The following is a 22354-nucleotide window of genomic DNA, read 5'->3' as shown; positions in this document are numbered from 1 at the left end:
AAAATCAGGAAGGAAAAATCAGTAGAAGAGACGATTTTCAAAGAAAAAAAAGATTAAACCTGTCCCATACCACCATGCATATTGCATCACTGATTATTTTTTTACGGATCAGAATTTCACCTAGTCTCCCTCCCCCCCCCCCCCCCTACGAAACAACGGAGAAGAAATCACAATTTCTTCCATAAAATGTACAAGAGGCACTGATAAGAACGTAATCGGTTGCGTAATCGCCCATAGATGTGTGCTGCGTTTCGCTCTGAGAGAGTTTTAGAAATTTTTAAAGTAAAATAATAAAATACAATGATTTGAACCTCATTTCATCTCATTTCTGCAGTTTTGTAGATCCTTATGGCTACACGATTCTATTTTCTTAACAACGATTCCCTCTCTTCACCTCTTAACAATTTCTTTTTCCTCTCAGTTTTTGTTTTAAAAAATACTCGTTTTTTTTTAATTGTCTTAAAGAAAAGTAATGAAATAGAATAATTTGAACCTCATTCTCCTCTTCTGCAATTTTGTTGATCCTTGCGACCATATATTTCTACTTTCTTAACACAGATTCCCTCTCTCCACCTCTTGACAATTTTTTTCGCACAATTTTTGCTGTAAAAGCTCGTTCTCTTTTTTTTTGAAATGAAGTGTTTTTTCAGTGCCTAAACCTCCTAGTTTTTTTTTCCAATTTTTAGCCAAATTTTTTTAATTTTTAGCCATTTCCATCCCCGATTTTTATGCAATTTCCCATTTCTACGTATTTTATCCATAGCTGGCCATGTATTAATGAAATAATTACTAGTTTTTTGCTAATAAAAAATGTTTTTTTTTTCAGGAGATCAAAACATGGGTTTCCTTGGTAAGAAAGGAAAAGGATCTATTAGCGAGGATGAGAAGAAAGAAGTAGAAAAGTGAGTTTCAGTTTTTTTCCTGTTCGAAATCTGCTACTACCTATTTGTCGACATCTTTAATTATCAATTTTTTTTCTTTTCCGCTAAAGATATCAAATACTTCGGAAATGAGAATCGATCGTGCATACATATTTTCGAAAGTTGACGAGGGACGTGTTCGACGTTCCGAAGAGATTAAAGAAAAAAAACGCCCGAATAACTCTTAAACAATCCAACTGGGGTTCGATTCCGTTAGAAATACTTCCGTTAGGGAAACCGTACCGGCACCAGAGTTGTACAGTACATGAAGATCGACAGCTTTCTCATCGCGCAAACGGAGTGATTTGACTGATTTCCATATGAGACCGACATTTATCTCAGTTAAAAAGAGAAATGGGGACCCTTACGATCGTATAAGGCTTACGGTGGAAAAAATACATCCTGCAAAGAAAATATGTCCTGAAAAGGACTTGTCTTTAGAAGTCAGCCTGCCTTTCGTTGTGAAACATTCGCCATGCCACCATACATGAATTTGTTTGAACTCAGAACTCACGATGCTGTTTGCCTACTCCTATTAATCGATTGATCGATTGATTGATCTTTGCACGAATTTTTCGTGCTGATATCGTTTTCCTGCTCACTTCTCCTATATTTCTTCATATAATTATGACTGATTGTGGAAAAATTAATTTTCTTTTTCTTTAGTAGAGCCGTGAAAAAATTGTTGGTAGCATAGTGACGACATCCCGAGTCTTCATTTACGTCCCTAACCACATCATATATTTCGGCCGAATACGAAATGAATCTATGGAGAGGCCTTTTTTTTCTGGAAACGAGACTATAATCACTTCAATGACAGCAGCGTTTCCTGGAAGAGGAATGTCATCAATTTCGTTGACTAGAAAATTCGATGGCGTAGTGAAAATCTCTGATTTGTCATCAAACCTGGCACCTCGTCGTAAATGCAGACGAAACTGTGCGCCGAACAGTAAAGCAAACAATTTTACATATTTCAAGATGGTTTCCAGGATAAATACACATCTAGTGGCTTCCATATTTATGATGAAGGTTATAGTAGACAAAAAAAAATCGAACATTATCCTAGATAGATTAAAAATATAAGAATAAAGAATGAAGTGTCTGGCGTTAAACGCATCACCCCACGAATCTGGAGTGGTACGGATTTCCGGTGGAGTATTCGTATACGGGATCGTAGAGTATATAGAGGGGAAGGGGGTGATTCCGTTCATTTCTTCATAATTGCAGTAGAAAACGGCCCGGAAGATACAGCCTCGAGCGTTCCGGTGCGCTATTTTCTACACCGAGTTCGATTGGAGCGCGCCAGGCTGGTGCATGCGCCGCATCCTCCGGGCCGTTTTCTACATTAATTAGCAAGAAATGGATGGAATCACTCACTTCTCCATAATCTACAATCCCGTACACGAATACTCCACCTGAAATCCGTACCACCTCAGATTCGTGGGGTGATGCCTTTAAGCACCAGAACGATTGCTGTGAAGCATTGATGTTGCAGGACTGATCTATAAATTTCTTCATAGAAATTGAGCAAAGGACATGAAGTTTTCCGGTAAAAACATCTTTAAAACATTTTAGTGTATTTTTAACATATAACTAATTAAATTTAAAGTTTCTTTTTTACAAAAAATATGTATTAAAGTCGCATTCTCAGTGACTGTACTATGCATGCTTCTTGATGATTCTTGAGGTACGGCAGTGAAATATAATAATATTCATATGTATAATAATATAACATAACATAAAGACAATATAAATATAAATAGAATACAACAAAATAAATAAATATAATAAATATAAAATAATATAATATAATATAACATAATATAATATAATATAATATAATATAATATAATATAATATAATATAATATAATATAATATAATATAACACAAATATAATATAATAAATATATAAATAATGTAATAAATATATAAATATTATATATAATAATAATAGTAATATAATATAAAGGCAAATGCTTTTGTTGATGGCTGAGCATCGAAGTAGAAATTAAGACTTGATGGGTTTGGATATTTGCATCATCCGGGTTTTTGTAGCAATTTTTGTTTTACAAAATAAACTTCGTTCGTTAAAATTACGGTCATAAATTCGTAAATACGAAAAACAGGTGAATTCGACCACTCGTCTTGTCATTTACTCGTTCATAAACTGAGAGAAAAAGAAAAAAAAACAAGGAAAAAAGATGAACTTTTGATGATGAACTTATGGCCACCTGATGCGATTTCTGATGCTGTTCTCTGAGCGCTTCAGAGCGAGCACAGCATGAAATGATTACAAATCCAAGGCGCGTCATACTGCCTCATCCCGTACGGGGTTTTTTTTTCAAATACAGGTTGCTGCAAACCGTCCACCAAGGTCATTCGCGCAGCTTTGGACAAAATAAACAAATTCCACGAACGAACGTTTCGAAATCGTTAGTCACCGCGCCATTACCGCCGCCCTCTTTCGGTCGTTTGTAGTGTAGGTCTCTCGTTCCCCTCGCGTGCCTGCAGGCAGTGCAAACGGATCGATTCCTCCCCACCAGACATGAGATCGTTTTTCCGAAGAGGACCGGCGAACACCACGGCTGAGGAGAAGTTGCTGGATTCGAAAAAGAGGTCAATTTCTGTCATGTTTACTGTTTTTGAGCTCGAGTCGATATGATCCGGATATGGGAGGTTTTTTCGGTGAAAACATTATACTTTCCGACAATTCCTCGGGTTAAATTTCTCACCGGAAATTTCTAGAAAAACATCTTCGATGCACATCTTTAAAAAACGCAAAAAAAATGTTCGAGATCCTCGCTAATGGATATCGTACAGATCATATCATTCGAAAACTTTGAGCAGCTTCATCCAAGGAGAACCGCCCCCGTTCCGAAGCGCGCGACATAATTTAGTAATTATTAAATTCTTATTATTCTTGTTTTTCTCCTTAATTCTTTAATACCAAGCTCTAATTTGAATTTGTTATCCGATTAAAACTTAGTGACAAGCTAAGTACTGCTCAAATCCACTAATTATTCTCAAATTTGTTTATTTTCTATTTCTTTATTTTTCCTTATTTTTTTCTTTTTTTCATGTGTTAATTCTAGTGTTAGCTAAGTAATTAAGTGTTAGCTTAGCTTATCATCTGATTTTGTTTGTTGTGTTTGTTTTTTTTCCACTGTATCCTTTATCCTTGTCCTTTATCCTTGTTTATTTTCAGTACAGAAGAAGTTCCGAAGGCGACAGTAATTCAACTGGTGCGTTTTTTTTTGAAAATGTCTTTCCAGTTTTTTTTTTAGTGTCTTTTGAGTTTTTTTTTTCTTTCAAAGTAACTAAACTAGCTTTATATACCGTAATAACATGATAATATAATAACTATATATGAAATAAATATACATAAAATAATAACTAGAAATACTATACACAAGGTAATAGCTAATCTTCAGTGCAATGCAGGCGCGACGAGGTCTTAATCACCTTCGTCATCGCTGTTTCATCATTCCTCTGCGGTCTCAACCTCGCTGTGTGTAAACGGAGGTGCAAACAATTTCGCAAAAACCCTTGTATGTGTGAGAGAGAGAGCAAAGATCACGCGAGGGTGATCTCTGAAACATTGGAATAATCGCAGCGATTGTAAGTTGATACACAGTGCAGCGAAACCTGGACAGACGTTACCTGCGTAAAGGGAACGGATGGAATTTTAACCGCATAAAGCCATGAATACTTTCGATTGGGGGATTCATCGAGGGAGTAGAGCTGAAAACGTTGTTTGCAGGCGTCGAAACGTCGAACAAAAACACGAAATGTCGCCTACAAATCCTGAAAATAAACTGAACACGAGCAGCGGTCAATTCGAACGACGAAGCAACTCTTTACATCCATACGCATGATAAGATGAAAGCCTGCAAAGGGCAATTCGTCGTTCGTACAGGTGTGAAGAGTTGTTTCGTCCGGAAAATTGATCTCCTTCTTCAGGGCTTCTGATCCCGTTTTCCATGGTTTGTAAGGATACTTAGAAAGGGGATGTTTAGTTTTTATTATGATATAATATGTTACGTGCATAAACAATACCTCAGGCGCTACCTAATAGTGGAAGAAATCCGAAAATTTCCCGAAAGTGCTGCCTCTAAGCATAATTGTGAATGCTATACAGAGATATACAGTTTTCACCCCTTGTTCACCCAAAAAAAATGGAGATTTTGCTAATTTCATGTTTATAAATCCAAATCAATAAAAATTACTATTGAAAATCGAAAATAACTAATTATTATGTTTAAGATTATGTTAATTAATAGGAAAAATCATTAGTTTAAATTTTAAAAATTAATAAAATTAATTTAAAGGATGCTCTGAGGGCCGGTGACCTACGAATAAATAAGAGTAGGTTATGGGGCTCTGAAAAATACTTCGCTTCGCTTCTGTAGAAAATGGTTGAAAAGTACTTCGCTTCGCTTCTGTAGAGAATGGTAGAAGGATAAGGATGAGACCTCACGAAGGAACCAAAGACCTCTCGCCACCCCGGTTGGAGGAGGTGATGGAGAGGGAGGGGCTATAAACCACGTTTTTAATTCTGGAAGTGAACAATTAAATCTCTTAAGACCCTAAAATCTGATGACTAGTCTTAGAGGATCTATTATGTGTGCCCCTAAAGCTACTATGAGAAAAAATGCGATAAAACTTCCAGAAATTGAGAAAAGCACGGTTGAGTGCACGCCTTCCCCTCAACTACACTTTGCTCGACTGTGTAAATCGTCTTAGAATAGGGATTAAGGAGGGTTCATTTATGAAGAAATTTATACGTTTAGCATAGGTTGTGAACACTCTTCTCTTTATTCGAATATTCTATCGAATTCGAACCATCTGAATATTCGAACATTCAACAGAAATATCGCTATCGCGTTGTCTATTTTGATTTTTTTTCCTCCGAATAATCGTACACTAAAATTTTCACTTAAAGATTAAGTGCATATGTAAAAAGCCTTTTTACCTATATTTTTCAAAATAATATTATAAAATATTTGCGCGAAATATACGCGTAAGTGCCTTTGTAATTGTTCATTGAAGTGAAACCATTGTAAACCACGTAAACGTCATTTAAATATTCACGAATATTCCATATGGCATACGGAAAAATTTCTCCAGCATAGTTTTCTCGATCCCCTGCGCTCCTATCTCCGTCCACGTTACGTTGACACATTTTTCTTCACCTATCTTATCTCCATTTCTGCTCAATTAAAATCTATGCATGATGTTTGATTCCCATCGGCGGCAAACCTTTCGCGCTTACACATTTTTTTCTTCTGATGGGGAAATTCTGAAATTCCGGGGAAAAAATGGAATTCTTCTGAGGATGGAAAAATTAGAAAAAATGTTCTGAAAATTACTCCGATAATATTCCAGCATCTATTATGTTCCACTACACCGATATTTATCAAGTACTTCTGAGGATGGAAAAATTAGAAAAAAATGTTCTAAAAATTACCCTGAAGTAGATATTTAAGTATGAATTCCTTTGGAATATTCTCACATTTAAAGAAGCTAAATTTTAATTTTCTCTTGAATCTTGATCTAGATCTTTTTGATTTCTTTTCAAGAGTTGTTTATCCGAAAAGGAAGCGATTTCTATGTCTGCTTCATTGAAATGGAAAAATCTAGATTCTCCTTTGTCTAACTGTACTCTTTTGGAAATCGAAATTCTACAGAAACGTCAATTTTCTGAGAAATTTTCGTTGAAACTAATAATTCCGCAGAATCCTTACCTATGTACCTATAAGGAATTCCAACTAAATATGTTCTTATCTTTCCTATCTTTATTAAAATCTAAACCTTCTATTACGAAAGATTTCTATTTGTGAAAGTTCGATGATGTCGACGATGGAGTGATGGATGTTAACTGCATGCAGAAATCCAGAAAAAAAATTGTTATTGAGACGGCCATTGCACCAACGCCGTTGGTTTCAACGGGTTCTCTTTCGAAATTTCTTGCGAAATCCACGAAATATCAAAAGAAGTGTTTTTCCAGATAAATCTACTTCTTCGTAATGATCTCATGAGTCACGTGATGATGTTCCATGTATGTTTGCGTGCCTCTTATTCATACACTTATGGTTGCTTATCTAGACAATAGAAAACTGAAAAAAGTTGGAAAAAAGTTCTAAAAAAAAAGTTGAGAGAAAATGGAAATGCATTGTGGATGTTTTTCTGGGTGAAAAAAGCTCACCTACATCATATTAGCGTAAATACACATTTATAGACGCCTTTTTAAAATGTATAATCAGCTTCGAAGCATTTTCTTTAAAGGATTATTTACCCAAAATCCTGCTTAATGGTCATATGAGATAGAGACCAACATTTCAATGGAAGTATTTCACCAAACAAGATTTAAATATTTAAAGAAAATTTTTCACAGAAAATGAAAAAATAAGGAATTGAAAATTTAAAATTTTAAGAAAACATATGAAATAGAGTAAAGTAAAAGTAAAAGTAAATAGATTAGGTGTTGAAAACATCTGTAAATATATATATATATGTACTAAATAAAAATAAATAAAAGGATAAGAGTCAGGCACAATCCTTAGTCAGTTCGCAAACATTTTTTCAGTGGAAATCTAATGGAAAATATAGAGATTGGGATGTAGATTACGAATACGAGTGTCATCACACTCAATTTCTCCTAAACGTCCTGAAAAACAGCGTGAGAAACGGCGTTTATTCCTACGAGGTATCTCAGAACGTGACGCCCTTGCACATACGTTACGTCCACGAGCGCGAGGTCGAGAGTGAATGTTGTTTCCTCACCAGCCTACCCCATCAAAAGCAATCGATAGGCTGCTGAGTGGGTCGGAGCTTGTACAAAGGAGAGCGTTCTAACGTACCTCGTAGGAACTAAACCGTTTCCCACGCCACTTTTCAGGACGATTAGGGGGAATTTAGCTTGGAGATGTACATATTCGTAATCTACACTCCGAATTCCATGTTTGCCATCAGATTTCCACAGCAGGACAGTTACGTACTGTACGCTTCCGGTAAGTAGAATCACTATCTAGGTGATCGGGTAACCCTTTATTGTTGGTAGCTGTTTAAATTGGAAAGCTGAATTACTGTTGTTGATTAGTATTGTCTTGTACTCGTTTTTGATTCTTCTTCTAGAACTTTCTATGCTAAACTCACAAGCATTAAATGGAAATTTTCTCCTTAAAAAAATTTCCTGTAATTCAGTTCCGCTATGCTTCCACATTCGACAGGGTGCTACTGCTTACTGGTGGCCTTGTTGCTATGGCTACAGGTGTTGGTATGCCTTTGATGTCGATTATTATGGTAAGTTTTAAGCGAGTGAACATTTTTGTTTCCTTTGTGAATACGTTTGTGATGTTGTCCACATAAAACTAGTAGTTCAGTACTAGATTACGGTAACTTTAGAGTAATCTGATTTCTGGTGCAATTGCGTAAGTGGTTTTGCAACAATTGGCACGGTGGGACCCTCTCGCTACGCTCGATTGTTGCTGGCGACGGTCCTGTAGCGGACGCGAACACTTACACAATTACACCATAACTCAGTTCGTTCTGAGAAGAATTCTAGGCCGACTATAACGAATTGAAGAAAAAAAAAGGAAAAAAATGTATGAAGAAGTATACAGACACTTTTCGTGGTGTTTTTTTTTTGTAAACAATTTATTTATGGGACCTGAAATGAGAATTTGCGGAGGCTTCCAGCGTTTTCGAAGTGAAAACGCGTTATTTTTTTTTAGTATTTCTGTAAGTAGTGTTTTTAAGCGCTGTATAACCATTCGAGTAGTTTTCTTAAGATAATTTTTTTTTATTTTTCCAAACTTTGTAAAAATGCCCCAAAGTCTGCGATTTTTTTTCTCGTTCATAGAAGTAACTTTTCTTGGTCATGAGATTATTTTGTACAAAAATATATAAACAATATATAAACATAATAAATAAATAAAAAACATAATAAACATAATAAATATATAAATAAAATATATAAACACTTCCTTAAGGAGAAATCCCACTTTTTTTCAGGGTAATGTCTCTCAAAACTTTATGAATGTTACGGGAAATTTCACAAGTGAGTTTTTCATTTCTGTTCGACTGTAGGGAAATTTGTTTTATTCTTCGTTTCCTAGGCAATTGCATAGGTGAATTTCTCGAAAATTGCAATCTTTCCAGCTGTCCATCAATTCGAACATGACGTCATTCAAAACTGTTTGAAATATGTTTATTTGGGATGTGGTATATTTGCAGCGGCTACAATACAGGTATGGATCCGGTCTACGTATCGTTTACGCTTCACAATACAAAGATTTTGTGGAAGAACATCTCGTTGAGGCTTCGCTATGTTTCTGGAAAATTCTGAGAGTGTAAAATAAAAAAACGTAGGGTTACGTCCTCTGTTTTACCATAGGAACGGTTTATTGGCTGTCTTTAAAAATTCGTTTAAGAAAATGTTATTGAGACGACCAGCACTATAACATTAGTTTTCTATTTCTATTTTTTTATTCATTCACTTTGTTCATTTTTTATTCTATTTCCTAGTATTTTCCTTTAGAAATTTCCAATAAAATCCACAAAATATCGAAAAGAGGTGATTTCTGGGATAACATTTTTTTGAAGTGATCTCCCTTCCGTTTTTTTCCACAACTCCATAAGATGGGTCCCTTTTGGAAGTGACAGCTTCTTCCTTCCTTTTGTTTTGCCAATTTTTCTTCAAATTACCACCACGCCGAACAGAAGTAATTAATTCTATTGTAGAAGTAATTAACTAGTAGGTAGTTATTAATTTAGTTAGTAGATAGGCAGTTTGATGCCATCCGGCCTAAAACCTTGAGATGTCCATGATCCAGGAACACGAATTTTTATGAGTTACCTATTTAGATTTATTGATTTATTTCTAAGAGTATCATCAGATTTTCGTATACTTTGTGGAAATTTTTGTCGTTTAGACCCTATGTATACAAAAATTATTCCAGGCGATGTGTTTCCTAACAGTTTGTGAGAATTTGGTGAATCAGTTGCGACGGGAATTCTTCAAAGCGATTCTTCGACAGGATATTACGTGGTTCGATAAAAATCACTCAGGAACCCTCGCCACGAAACTCTTTGAGTACGTCTTCTTCCGTCTTTTTTTTTCTGTTCTATTAGCACAACTCATTTTTTTTTTGTTACAGTAATCTTGAACGAGTAAAAGAAGGTACCGGTGACAAACTTGGACTTATGATTCAATTCGTTGCACAGTTTTTTGGTGGATTTATAGTGGCTTTTACTTACGATTGGAAGTTGACATTAATTATGATGTCACTCGCTCCATTTATGATCATCTGTGGAGCATTTATAGCGAAGGTTCTCGAACTTCTTAAGGGCTCTGACGCTGTAGTTTCGGGAATAATCCTTGTATTCTCCAGTTGATGGCTACCGCGGCTACGAGAGAAGCGAAAAAATACGCAGTGGCTGGTGGAATCGCTGAGGAAGTGCTGTCCTCAATGAGAACTGTGATCGCCTTCAACGGACAGCCGTACGAATGTGAAAGGCATGTGCATAAAAATAAAATCTATTTTTTGTTTATTTTTCCTTCTACAAAAGTCACTATTTATTTATTTATTTATATTTTATATTTAGGTACGACAAAGCGTTGGAGGATGGGAAATCAACCGGCATAAGGAAGTCACTTTATATCGGACTCGGTCTCGCCCTCACCTTCCTCATTATGTTCTCCTCATATTGTCTCGCGTTTTGGGTTGGAACCGATTTCGTCTTCAAAGGTGAAATGTTGGGAGGAAACGTGATGACGGTTTGTTTGTTTGTTTGTTTTTCTCGTCAGAAACGAATTATAAAATAGTGTAGTCGAGTCAAAACGTCATCCCAAGTGGATTGATACGCCAGTGACTTTATCCCTTTTATAGTCAAGTCAAAGCGACAGCGAGCGAGCGAGCACAGTGCCATTGCGTAAGCGGCTGCGCGGCGTGTTGGAGATGGCGATTATAATCGACGTGTGACCATCGCGAACTGCAACGATTTGATGGTGCTAGTAAGGGTCCCTACACGATCGTGATCGCTGCGCTCCACCGCGCCGCCACCAGCGCAGCCACTTGCGCAACTCCACCGTGCTTCATGTTCATGTTTTGGGTCTGCTATACGAATTGGGGATTTTGTCTGGAAATTTTGAGTAGTCGTTGTATTCGTTTCCTTTTGTACATTTACAGATACATAATTCATTTAAAACAGTTCTAGTTCTTTTCAGTTTCTCTAGTTTTCCTATTAAAGGCGGCATACCACGAATCTGGGATGGTACGGATTTCAGGTGGAGTATCCATATACGAGGTCGTAGATTATGGAAACCGAGGTGGTTCCGCTCATCTCCCCCTGAATCACTGCAAGCAGCCGACTCCTGAATGCTGTTTTGTACGATGCCTTCCATTGCACCGCGCCACCCTTGCACGCGTAGCGTCCCTTGCTGCCTATCGGAACAATCCGAATTGATTTTCGACGAATCGCAGGACGGAGGCGGCGCAAGGGGTGGAGCGTTGCAATGGATGGCGTCGTACTAAACAGCATTCTGGAGGCGGCTGTTTGCAGTGATGCAGGGAGAGATGAGCGGAACTACCCCCGTCTCCATAATCTAGGGACCCCGTATACGGATAGTCAACCTGAAATCCGTACCACCTCAGGTTCGTGGGGTGATGCCCTTAAGCGGTCAGGTGCGTGCTCATCAGTTTTTCGCTGCGGGAGGAACATATTGGATATGAGGGGGGATTTTTTGAGCTATTTTGAGTAGAGCACTTATTACCAGGATTGTGCATCGAACATCAGAACAAAACACACATATTGACGTACGGATCGACCGTATAAATCCGGTTGTTGCTTAGGTGTTCTTCTCTGTGATGATGGGATCAATGGCTCTTGGTCAGGCTGGGCCACAATTTGCCGTTCTAGGCACTGCATTGGGTGCCGCTGGTTCTCTCTATCAAATCATCGATAGAGTAAGTCCCTCAGGACCATTAGGTTGAGGCCATTATGAAAATCTAACACTAATCATATTCAGGAACCGGAGATCGACGCTTATTCCCCGAGCGGCGTAAGGCCGAAGAATCTTAAGGGGAAAATCTCTGTGTCAAATGTGAAATTCACCTATCCAACAAGACCGGATGTGCCAATTTTGAAGGTAAGGTGACAAAAAATGTTGTATTTTTTCATGCTGACCTATTTTCTTCTAAATCCCTTCTATTAGAACAAAACTATGTTCGCAGATGTGCATCCATATGTGCATGAAAATCCCTGATTAAGGGTATTTCCTTCGAAGCGAATCCCGGTGAAACTGTCGCTTTGGTTGGATCTAGCGGTTGTGGAAAAAGTACCATAATCCAACTATTGTTACGATACTACAATCAACAAGATGGAAAGGTTCGTCAATGTGTTTTCTCTTTTCTTTCTTTTTTTTTAATTTTTGATCATCCTCGCTTTTAGATCACCATAGACGGGGTTGAGATCGATAAGATCAATATCGAATTCCTACGCAACTACATTGGTGTAGTGTCACAGGAGCCAGTGTTGTTTAACACAACAATCGAACAGGTAACTTCACTCCTCCTCAGTGGTTCTGTATAAATATGTATATGTTGTTTTTTTTTTCATAAACTGAAGTTTTTTAGTTGTAGTTTGTTGTTCTTTTACTTAGTATTTTAGTTTGTTTTGTTTTCGCTTGCTAAAAAGTCGCAATCTGTGGTACCTATTTGTGGTTATTTGCTACTCTCTCACATGAACCAAATCCGTAAATTGTCCAAGTAATCTACAAAAACTTTTGATGAAGCAGATGTTCATTGGTGCATTTTTTTCACTGACTTATTCGCAACATGGCTGCTTTCACTTTAGAACATCCGTTATGGACGAGAAGATGTTACCGAGGGTGAAATCATCGCAGCTCTCCGTAAAGCGAACGCGTACAACTTCGTGCAGAGCTTCCCTGATGCAAGTTATTTCCTCCTAAACTGAACCTTTTTTCTGATGAAAATTCTGGAAAACGAGTGTTTCAGGGTATAAGAACTAATGTTGGCGATCGTGGAACACAAATGTCTGGAGGACAGAAACAGCGTATAGCGATAGCACGTGCCTTAGTGAGAGATCCGAAGGTGCTTCTTCTGGATGAGGCTACTAGTGCACTGGATGCGGAAAGCGAAAGCGTTGTCCAGCAAGCTCTCGAAAATGTAAGTTCCTCACAGTTCTTCTTACAGTATCTCTATGTATACGAGTGATTCTCAGGCGTCGAAAGGACGAACCACCATCGTAATTGCCCACCGTCTGTCGACTATTCGAACCGCCGACAAAATTATAGCGATGAAGGACGGAGAGGTGTGCTTTGTTGCTCATTCTATGGATATAGGTATCCTGAGCTTAGAGTTATGTTTTTTAGGTGATTGAAGTTGGTACTCATGACGAGTTAATTGCTCGAAAAGGCCTCTACTACGAATTGGTGAACGCTCAAGTTTTCGCCGATGTGGATGAAAGTAACTTTTCTTGGAAATCTACACTAATTTTTTGAATATTCCGGGATGACGTATTCTATAGTTGGGTCGAATGGCACTGGCAGTTGCGTAAGCGGCTGCGCTGCGGTGAAGAGAGCGGTTGGACTTGAGATGGGGCCATGACGAACTGCAGAGATGGGTGGCAGTAGCGAGGATCCTCGCACGATCCCAACCGCTACGCTCCATCGCGTCGCTACGAGCGCAGCCGCTTACGCAACTGACGGTGCTTCATGTCGTTTCGACCCGACTATGTATGCTTTGTATCGTCCTTCGTTTATTTAGACGTAAGATGAAAGACATTTTATCTTCGTTTCAAGGAGATCCATGAAATAAATCCAGGAATGATATGTCGTGAAAATTATAATTTAATTGCATGTCGAGATATTCACTTTTGCTTCTCGTCTGTACATTTGGTGAAACTTCATTCTTTGGAAATATTAACAACATAGCATTTCTCTCTCATCATCAACAATTCCCTATATTTCCTATTTTCGTAAATTTTTCCATTATAGAATCTGGAGCTGGTCAGATCCGTAGCGGATCTATCACATCTCGCAGGTCAAGCACATCTTCCACGGCTCCAGAGTTAAGAGTTAGTGGTTTTCAAATATCGCGGGAATTTTACCTATTCGTTGAAACGTTTTCATGTTTGATACATTGAAAATTAAATTATTACTTGTTTGTTGTTTTCATGCTGTTGTTTTCAGCGTCTCAAATCTCAGCAGTCTCATTCTGAAAAGGCGCCGATCTCAATGGATCAAAATGATCCAGTAAAAGCAGAGAAGGATCTGGAGAGGCTTAAGAAAGGTTTGTCGTGTTGTGTTTCAGAGCTACTACCTACTATAATACTATAGTTGGACTTCAGAGCTCGAAGAAGAAGGAGCAGTGAAAGCAAATCTCTTCAAAATTCTACGATATGCTCGTCCTGAATGGGGTTTTCTGATTCTTGCTGTGTGTTCTTCGATAGTGCAAGGCTGTGTCTTCCCAGCATTTTCCTTGTTCTTCTCGCAAATTATCGAAGTATTTTCATATATTGACTAAACCATTTACTGACCTAAAATGTGCACAAAATTTTCTAGGTGTTTTCTAAACCGCCTGGTGACGCATCATTGAAGAGTGACGGACATTTCTGGGCGCTAATGTTCCTCGTCCTCGGTGGAGTCGAAGCTATTACGATGATAATCCAGGTTTGAGCCAGTGAATTCGACGTTTACATTAGTTCCGACAACGACTTCTTCGCAGTGCTTCTTCTTTGGAATGTCAGCTGAACGGTTGACGATGAGGCTCAGATCGAACGTGTTCCACAATGTAATGCGTATGGATGCCGCTTACTTTGACATGCCTCGTCATTCACCCGGGAAAATCACCACTCGTCTTGCCACTGACGCTCCTAATGTTAAATCGGTTTGTGGTATTTCCAATCCTCACGAATGTGAATCTTTGCAAATCACTCCTTCAGGCGATTGACTACCGACTGGGGTCTGTCTTCAACTGTGTCGTTTCTGTTTGTGCCGGTATCGGAATCGCCTTCTACTACGGTTGGCAGATGGCTTTGTTGGTGAGTAGTGGACTTCAGTATGTTTCTATATTAAATTCTATATATATAATTATATATATATATCTTGAGAAGAAGACGCTAATGATCCGAAAGTATAACAAAGTATTGATTTTTCCACGATGTTCGTGCGTTTTCGAAAAAAAAAACAACTAGTTATATGTAGTTGCAGCTCTACTTGTTCCCAAGATTTCAGCTTCTAGGTGTTTGAGAAAACGAGGAGATTATTTTCCTCGTTAGAATCATGTGTGACTCCGAGATTCCATTTTTACATTATTTGACGTTGTCATTGAGCATGCAGTGACCGAAAAAGATCCGGGGGTAGTAATTTGGTTGAAAATGATGGGAATAATTAGGGTAGAATCTAGATTACATAAGTTTCTGAATCACCGCGATGTGCTTAGAACTACACATAGGCACAAATTGAAACCCCATGGAAAACGTACAGTTAGGGTTGTAGATTACGGAAACGAACGCGGCCCCACCCAATTCACCCTAGTCGTCCTAAAAGACGGCGTGGGAATCGCTTTATTTCCTACGAGGTACGTTAGAACGCGCAACTTGGTGAGTGCTGTGGTCCCCTCATCAACCTATTCATTGGTTTCACTTGAATTAGCTGGTGAAGAGACTTCATCAGTATCCGTGAACAACAGTGTGACGTTCTCACGTACCTCGTACGTGATGAACACAATTTTCCACGCTTTTCGTTACGAAGATTAGGGAAATTGAGCAGCGAGACGCTCGTTCCCGTAATCTACAGTCGAACTCTACGTTCTCTCCTGAGTTTTCGTACTGCTGTCAATTTCGCGATACGCTGCCTTTAACTAAGAATCGATCCAGCGATCAGTATTCCAATTATAGCTGATTGCCTTTCGTGTTTTGTTTTAAGGGATGTAACTGCTAGCTAAATACCCAAGGCAATGCGGTAGTTGAGGCCCAATAACTGCTACCGTAGAGGATACGTAACCTAACTTTAGGCACTGACACATTCCTTTACCCATTCAGGCCATAACCTTTCCTCCACTGTGTGATAAAACTACATCGTTAGGAGAACTAAGCCAGCTACTCCAAAAAAGCCAACTATACATTGTTGTTCTGACGGAAAATTACTGGCTACTTTTCATTCGTGAATCCCACAATTCAGTGTGCCCTTTTTTCAGACAATCGCCATCTTCCCACTGGCCGGTGTTGGACAAGCAATTCAGATGAAATTCATGTCTGGAAAAGCAACAAATGATGCGAAGGAAATGGAAAACAGCGGAAAGGTGGCGTATTAGTAGGAAACAAAGAGGGAGGTTGAAACCATCGCAATCATTCTTTTTAGATCGCTATGGAAGCCATCGAGAATATACGAACCGTCCAAGCTTTAACATTGGAGCATCGGCTACACGCTCAATTTTGTCGACATTTAGATGGACCTCATAAAACTAGTAGAAGGAGAGCAGTAATGCAGGTATGATTGTGATTTTTTTTAATCGATTGCGCCGTCAAAAGATCATTTATTCTAGGGTTTTTCCTACGGTTTTGCTTGCAGTATTTTCTATTTCTTGTACGCAGCAGCATTCCGTTTCGGCTTGTGGCTGATCATAAGAGGCACTCTTCCTCCTATGAACGTTCTGAGGTAGTTTCTTAGTCGTAGAGACCATTTCGTCTCGTCGTTAGTTCAGATAAGAATTGTTCAGAGTGCTCTTTGCTATATCGTTCACTGCTGGAAGTATGGGCTTCGCCAGTGCCTACTTCCCCGAGTACATTAAAGCGACCTTTGCTGCCGGTCTCATTATCAATATGCTAAACGAGGAGCCACGTATTGATGGAATGACAAAAAATGGCAAGAAACCGAAGCTCAGCGGTTCTATTACACTGAAAAACGTTTACTTCAAATATCCAGAAAGACCTGATGTTCCCATACTTCAAGGACTTGATATAGCTGTGAGTTCACACTTTTACTGCAAATAATGGATGTCTCAAGAATATCACAAGACAAAAATTTGCCACTGTTCACTGAAAGGACAAGCCTACAGATCTAAACCCTCCGAGTATGTGTGGGAGGAGATCTAGCCGTGTTATGTGCCAAAAAGTCACGCCTCACCTTACTACTTCGGCGTGATGTATAGTTGATTGGTTCATGAGCAGGATTTAAGTTACAGCCATCACCCCACGAATCTGGCGTGGTGTGGATTTTCGTTGAAGTATACCTATATCGGGTCGTAGATTATTTATGCAGGGGTGGTTCCATTCGTTTCTCCCTGCATCATTGTAAACAGACGGCTTCGGAATGCCATTCCTTACGACGTTCTCTTTTGCGACGCGCCATCCTTTCGCCCTGCCTCCGCCTGCCGTTCGTCGAAATCATTCAATCCATTTGAACGCTCCGATGGGCAATTCATTTCATTCGACGAATCGTAGGCGGGGGCGGGGCGCAAGTGTGGCGGGTGGCAGTAGAGGATGTCGTAAGAAACAGCGTTCTGGACCCGTCTGTTTACAGTGATGCAGAGAGAGCTGAACCACCTCTGTATACAAAATCTATGACCCGATATAGGTATACTCCAACGAAAACCCATACCACACTAGATTCATGGCTGTGGCTTGTTTCCCAAGCGGTCCTATACTATTTATTTGAAACAAGTCACAAATACGTGCATGCGATTAGGCGTGACCTTTGGGCACCCTTGGCTGGCAGGAATGTATCTCCATCCACACATGGTCACCGAGTATACGGCTGTGAATCTTTCGGAGTTTAGAAATATTGCCGAAATTTAGGTGAAACCTGGTGAAACGCTCGCCTTAGTGGGTCCTAGCGGATGCGGGAAGTCGACTGTGATATCGCTTTTGGAGCGGCTCTACGATCCTTTGGATGGTGTTGTGGTGGGTGTTCTTCTACCTTTGCATCTTACGTTGCATCCTTATCGTATTTACTCGGTTAAGGCTATCGATGGTAACGATCTACGTGAGGTGAATCCAACTCATCTACGCTCACATATCGCGTTAGTCTCGCAAGAACCAATCCTTTTCGATCGTTCAATTAGAGACAACATCGTCTATGGTCTTCCAGCAGGATCAGTTAAGGAATCTGATATAATAGAGGTTTCTGAGAAGGCGAACATTCATAAATTTATCAGCAATTTACCAGACGTGAGTAAATTAGTGTTTTATGTTCGGCTGAAGTAGATATTTGATTTTTTTTTCTGATTCAGGGATACAACACGAGAGTCGGAGAGAAGGGAACGCAGTTGTCTGGTGGTCAAAAGCAGAGAATTGCTATTGCTCGTGCACTTATAAGGAATCCACAGGTTCTACTGCTTGACGAGGCCACCAGTGCTTTGGATACCGAGAGTGAAAAGGTGCTTAAACATTTGAAGATAGTTCAGAGGGAAAAATCATTCGAAACTTATTCAGCTTGTACAAGAAGCGCTTGATAAAGCATCTGAGGGAAGGACATGCATCGTGGTGGCTCATCGTCTCTCAACGGTTGTGAACGCGAACTGTATAATGGTAGTTAAATCAGGAAAAGTTGTTGAGAAAGGTATGCATATATCATTTTACAGCTTACATTGAGCATAGCCAGCACCAGGAAAACAACTAAAAATCAAAATATTTCTTCTTGAAATAACTTCGTGATTAGTTGGAAAGCTTATTGCTTCATTACAATTTGGAATTTAGTGGAGATAGGTGGTAATTTCTATCTTATTCTGATTCATGTGCAGTTTTCTCTCTATCCACACTTTTCACCACCCTTTGTCAAGAATGTTTTATACGAATTCTTTGGTCATTTGGGCAGGACTACTGACTCTGGGCTCTACAAACGTTTCAGAGTATCGATTTGTTACATAGTCGTCCAGAAGGACCTGAAGCCTAGCGCAGTTTGTTTAAAAACAGTGCATCACTTAATTGACATATAGTATGAAGAGCTAATGAAAGAAATAGAGTTCGGAATGTAGATTACGAATATGAGTGTGATCCCACTCAATTTTCCCTAATCATTCTTAAAAACGAGGTGGATGAAAACGCACTGCCTTCGTGCACGCGTTGCGTCCACGAGCGAGCGGTCGAGGGTCGATGAAGTTCCCTCGGCAGCCTATTGAAGTAAAACCACTGAATGGGCCTTTGAGAGGACCGGAGCGTGTTCAACGGAGCGCGTTCCAACATGCCTCATAGAAACAAACGCCGTTCTCACGCCGTTTTTCAGGGCGATTCTTAGGGTTTTTCTAGGGAGAGGATGAATGGAACGTGAGCACGATCTGACTCGTAATCTGCACTACTAACACTACTGTTTGCTATCAGCTTTCCACACTACGTCAATTTTGTGGTACGTTGCCTTTAAACGGCTGCTCTCGAAGTGGCGTGGTGGAGCCAGTGATTGCGACAGAGGTGGGGCCATCGTTCCACAACTCCACAGCACCGCTTCGAACGCAGCCGCTTACGCAACTGCATAAGACTTCAGGTCATTTTGACCCGTTATAAAAAAACGGAATAGTTTACGTTTTACGAAGAAGCTGATTATAAACTCCCCGCAGGAGTATTAAATGACAAAAAATAACAATATCAAATGTCATTTGGCTACGAATGAAGAAACACGGTTAACTTGTATTCACTGTGATTTAGCAAACAGAATTTAATTCCTTATTTTTGAGAGACATATGTTTACAGAACTTCCCGATAAGTACGTGTTTTGTTTTTGTAGAAGTTAGGAATAGCGAACGAGTGTGGCGCACTGATAGGAAGTTTTTTTTGTGACTGCACGGTCGATTGTTCGATAGCGCCCGAGCCGAGCAAATTCTCTCATCCTTCCGGGGTCGATAAATTAGTACCGAAGAATGTTTGAAGAGGAAAGGACAGCGACATTTAAGGAAGTGGTCGGATAGGCCACATCCGTAAATCTCAAATAATTCCGAATTAAAGTCGCTAACGCTCTGGTGAATCCAGAGCTATTTGATCAACACTAAACACTTTATCCTCCCATCGGTAAGGAGCATTACTGTAGATGTGTGATTTAATTAGTTTCCATCAACAGTAATACTCAAACGGTTAATAATGCAATGAAAAACAAATGAAAACAATAAAAACAACATTGCGCTTGAAATATTTTTGATATTTCTTAGAAATCAATTGATCTCGACTTGCTGGATTTCTCCGAATACCATGAAAATTTTGTTTCTTTTTCTGAAGAACCATAAAGAATAAAAAAAAAATAAAGTGTCCGGAGTTGATTAATCCGCTTGGAATGCGGCAATTTTTCCCCATTTTTTTCCCCAAATTCCCTATTTTTTTAATCCTCTAAGACAAGTCTGTGAACAACTTATCGATCCCGGAGGTATGAAGGACTTGGTTGGCTCTGGGGAAGTTTCGAACCATCGACCGACCATCGAGTCGCAGCGGAACCTCTCCAACTGCGTTACACCGGAACAAAGAAAAAATTCCCAGCCTTGTCAAACTGAGCCAGAAGTCTTTTTTTTCTTGAAGAATCTAGTTCTTGTCGAATTAAAATGTTATCTAAGCAATTTGAAAACTTAGATTTTACTTAGATTTGGATGCATAGATGAGAAGAGAGTTCCAGAAGAATATCGAACAAATCCACAACGAACTTCACTTTTTCAGGAACACACAACGAATTAATGCATGCGAAAGGAGCATACTGGGCTCTCACAAAGAAGCAGAACATCTCTACTAATTAGAGAACATTAGTGATATAATACTTGTTCATTATACAATAGAAATCACCGTGCAGTGTTTTTTTTTCGTTGTTCCTCCAAACGAGAATACTGTGAATTTGTGAATTTTTGTGTGATCTCAAAACGTGTACCGTCGGGTCGGATAATCTAGGAACATGGATGGTAAACGTGTCGTTTTTTCCTAGACTGACCTCGTATTTGAAGACATTTTCCTTGGAAAACTTCAACACTTTAACTTTCGTACTGTAATCGTATTGTTTACGTGAGACGCATATAAATGCTTCTCACGCGTCATTTTTCCGGTACGACTATACGATATTTTAGTGGAAATGAATAGTTCTTTTATTTGAGTCGTGTGGTGATAAACTGTGGTGATAACGAATGTAATTCAATCAATTCCTATGCTTCCAGCGTCATTCCTCAATGTTCTCACAACTTTTTGGTAAAGAATAAAGCATAAAGTATCTGGCGTTAATCAATCCGCTTGGGACCCGCGCAACCATGTTAACTTCAATTCAGAATCGTTTGAGGTTTACGAACTTGTAACTGGCCCATACAATGACTTGCGGTGGCTAGCCGATGTGTTAAGTCAGTGTTTTTATCCTCCCAGACAAGTCTGGTAGCGATTTATCGACTCCGGGGGATGAAAGACTTGGTGAGCACTAGGGCAGATTCGAACCTCCGATCGATCGTGCAGGAAGCGGAACCTCTAACCGTGGAAAATTTCAACACTGTACTATACCCGCCTTAACTTTTTGGTATCGGTTTTAAGCAGAATTTGTCATGAAAATTGTTGCTGTTTTAAAGAGATCGATGGGGACTCGATGAAAAAGAGAAGTACAGGATGTATATTACGAATTAAGCGTGATCCTGCTTAATTTCCCCTGATCCTCTTGAAAAACAGCGCAGAAAACGGCCTTCGTGGATTATTAGTAAAATAATTTAGATAGAAAAAAGTAATGCTGAATTTTTGCTCGAAAACCATAATTTTTGTTTGTCGTATGAGGGAGAACAATCGTTTTTTTCGGCGACAAAAAAACATACAGCAGACACATTTTCGAAGATAAGATAAGGGTAGGAAAGCAGAAAGCAGAAAATGGTTCCAAGTCGATTTTTTTCCAAAGATCCTGGAAGTGAAGAAATGAATATTGAATGGCTACGACTTTACAGTAGTACCTGTTTCGAGCTGAGCTGATTCCGATCCGTAGGATCTCATGTACTCCCTAGTAGTGGATATATCCGTGTCTCTTCTCTTCCACGAGGGCCACATAGTTATTTCGAAACGTCGGCAAGATGTTCTGACTCAGATCCGTTCTATCAACCTCTAATCCTCTATCACGTATTGTCTGACACCTGAAAAAAAAAACGGTGGTTTTCTTAACATCAGCGTCGTGCCGAGAAGGTTCTGGGAAAAAAAAAACTTGCTATGACATTCAATTATTTCTCTTCTCAGGAAAACGAAAGCACCTGCTCTATAAAAACAACCAAAAATATGCATAGCTTTATAACCAGCGTGGACTTTAGTTACGTAATCACCTAGCTGCATTATATTCAAAAATTATTATTATTATTATTATTATTATATTATTATCCGTCAAAAAGTACAGTATGAAGAAAATGGACGGTGCAAGGTGTTGTTTAATCATTTTTTTCGTTCTGTACTTCAAACAATCAATGGGAATTAATCTATAAAAGATTGAAG

At 39.0% G+C, this 22354-nt stretch overlaps 1 protein-coding gene across 2 annotated transcripts; it reads left to right on the top strand.

Moving 5' to 3' along the window:
• Window positions 1–837: 837 nt before the first annotated feature.
• RB195_000213 (uncharacterized protein) lies at window positions 838–20655 on the top strand (the record flags this gene model as incomplete). 2 transcript variants are annotated; one of them, XM_064196423.1, is made up of 33 exons in its annotated part: window positions 838–902; window positions 3434–3538; window positions 4128–4164; window positions 8126–8224; window positions 8936–8981; window positions 9083–9171; window positions 9883–10016; window positions 10081–10252; window positions 10315–10439; window positions 10529–10700; window positions 11776–11889; window positions 11952–12071; window positions 12194–12310; window positions 12374–12481; window positions 12779–12874; window positions 12940–13110; window positions 13166–13255; window positions 13317–13410; window positions 13941–14020; window positions 14136–14235; window positions 14294–14448; window positions 14508–14615; window positions 14671–14832; window positions 14888–14986; window positions 16144–16248; window positions 16308–16436; window positions 16492–16604; window positions 16666–16912; window positions 17744–17848; window positions 17909–18115; window positions 18178–18324; window positions 18380–18506; window positions 20579–20655. In XM_064196423.1, 33 exons carry the CDS (start codon window positions 838–840, stop codon window positions 20653–20655), a joined length of 3915 nt encoding a protein of 1304 aa, XP_064052305.1. The 2 variants fall into 2 exon arrangements, with proteins under 2 accessions (XP_064052305.1, XP_064052304.1); XM_064196424.1 differs by lacking the exon at window positions 3434–3538.
• Window positions 20656–22354: the final 1699 nt, after the last annotated feature.

The sequence above is a fragment of the Necator americanus genome, chromosome IV (assembly GCF_031761385.1).
Source record: "Necator americanus strain Aroian chromosome IV, whole genome shotgun sequence".
In the NCBI taxonomy this organism is placed as follows: Eukaryota; Metazoa; Nematoda; class Chromadorea; order Rhabditida; family Ancylostomatidae; genus Necator; species Necator americanus.
This window is presented reverse-complemented; position numbering and strand designations above follow the sequence as displayed.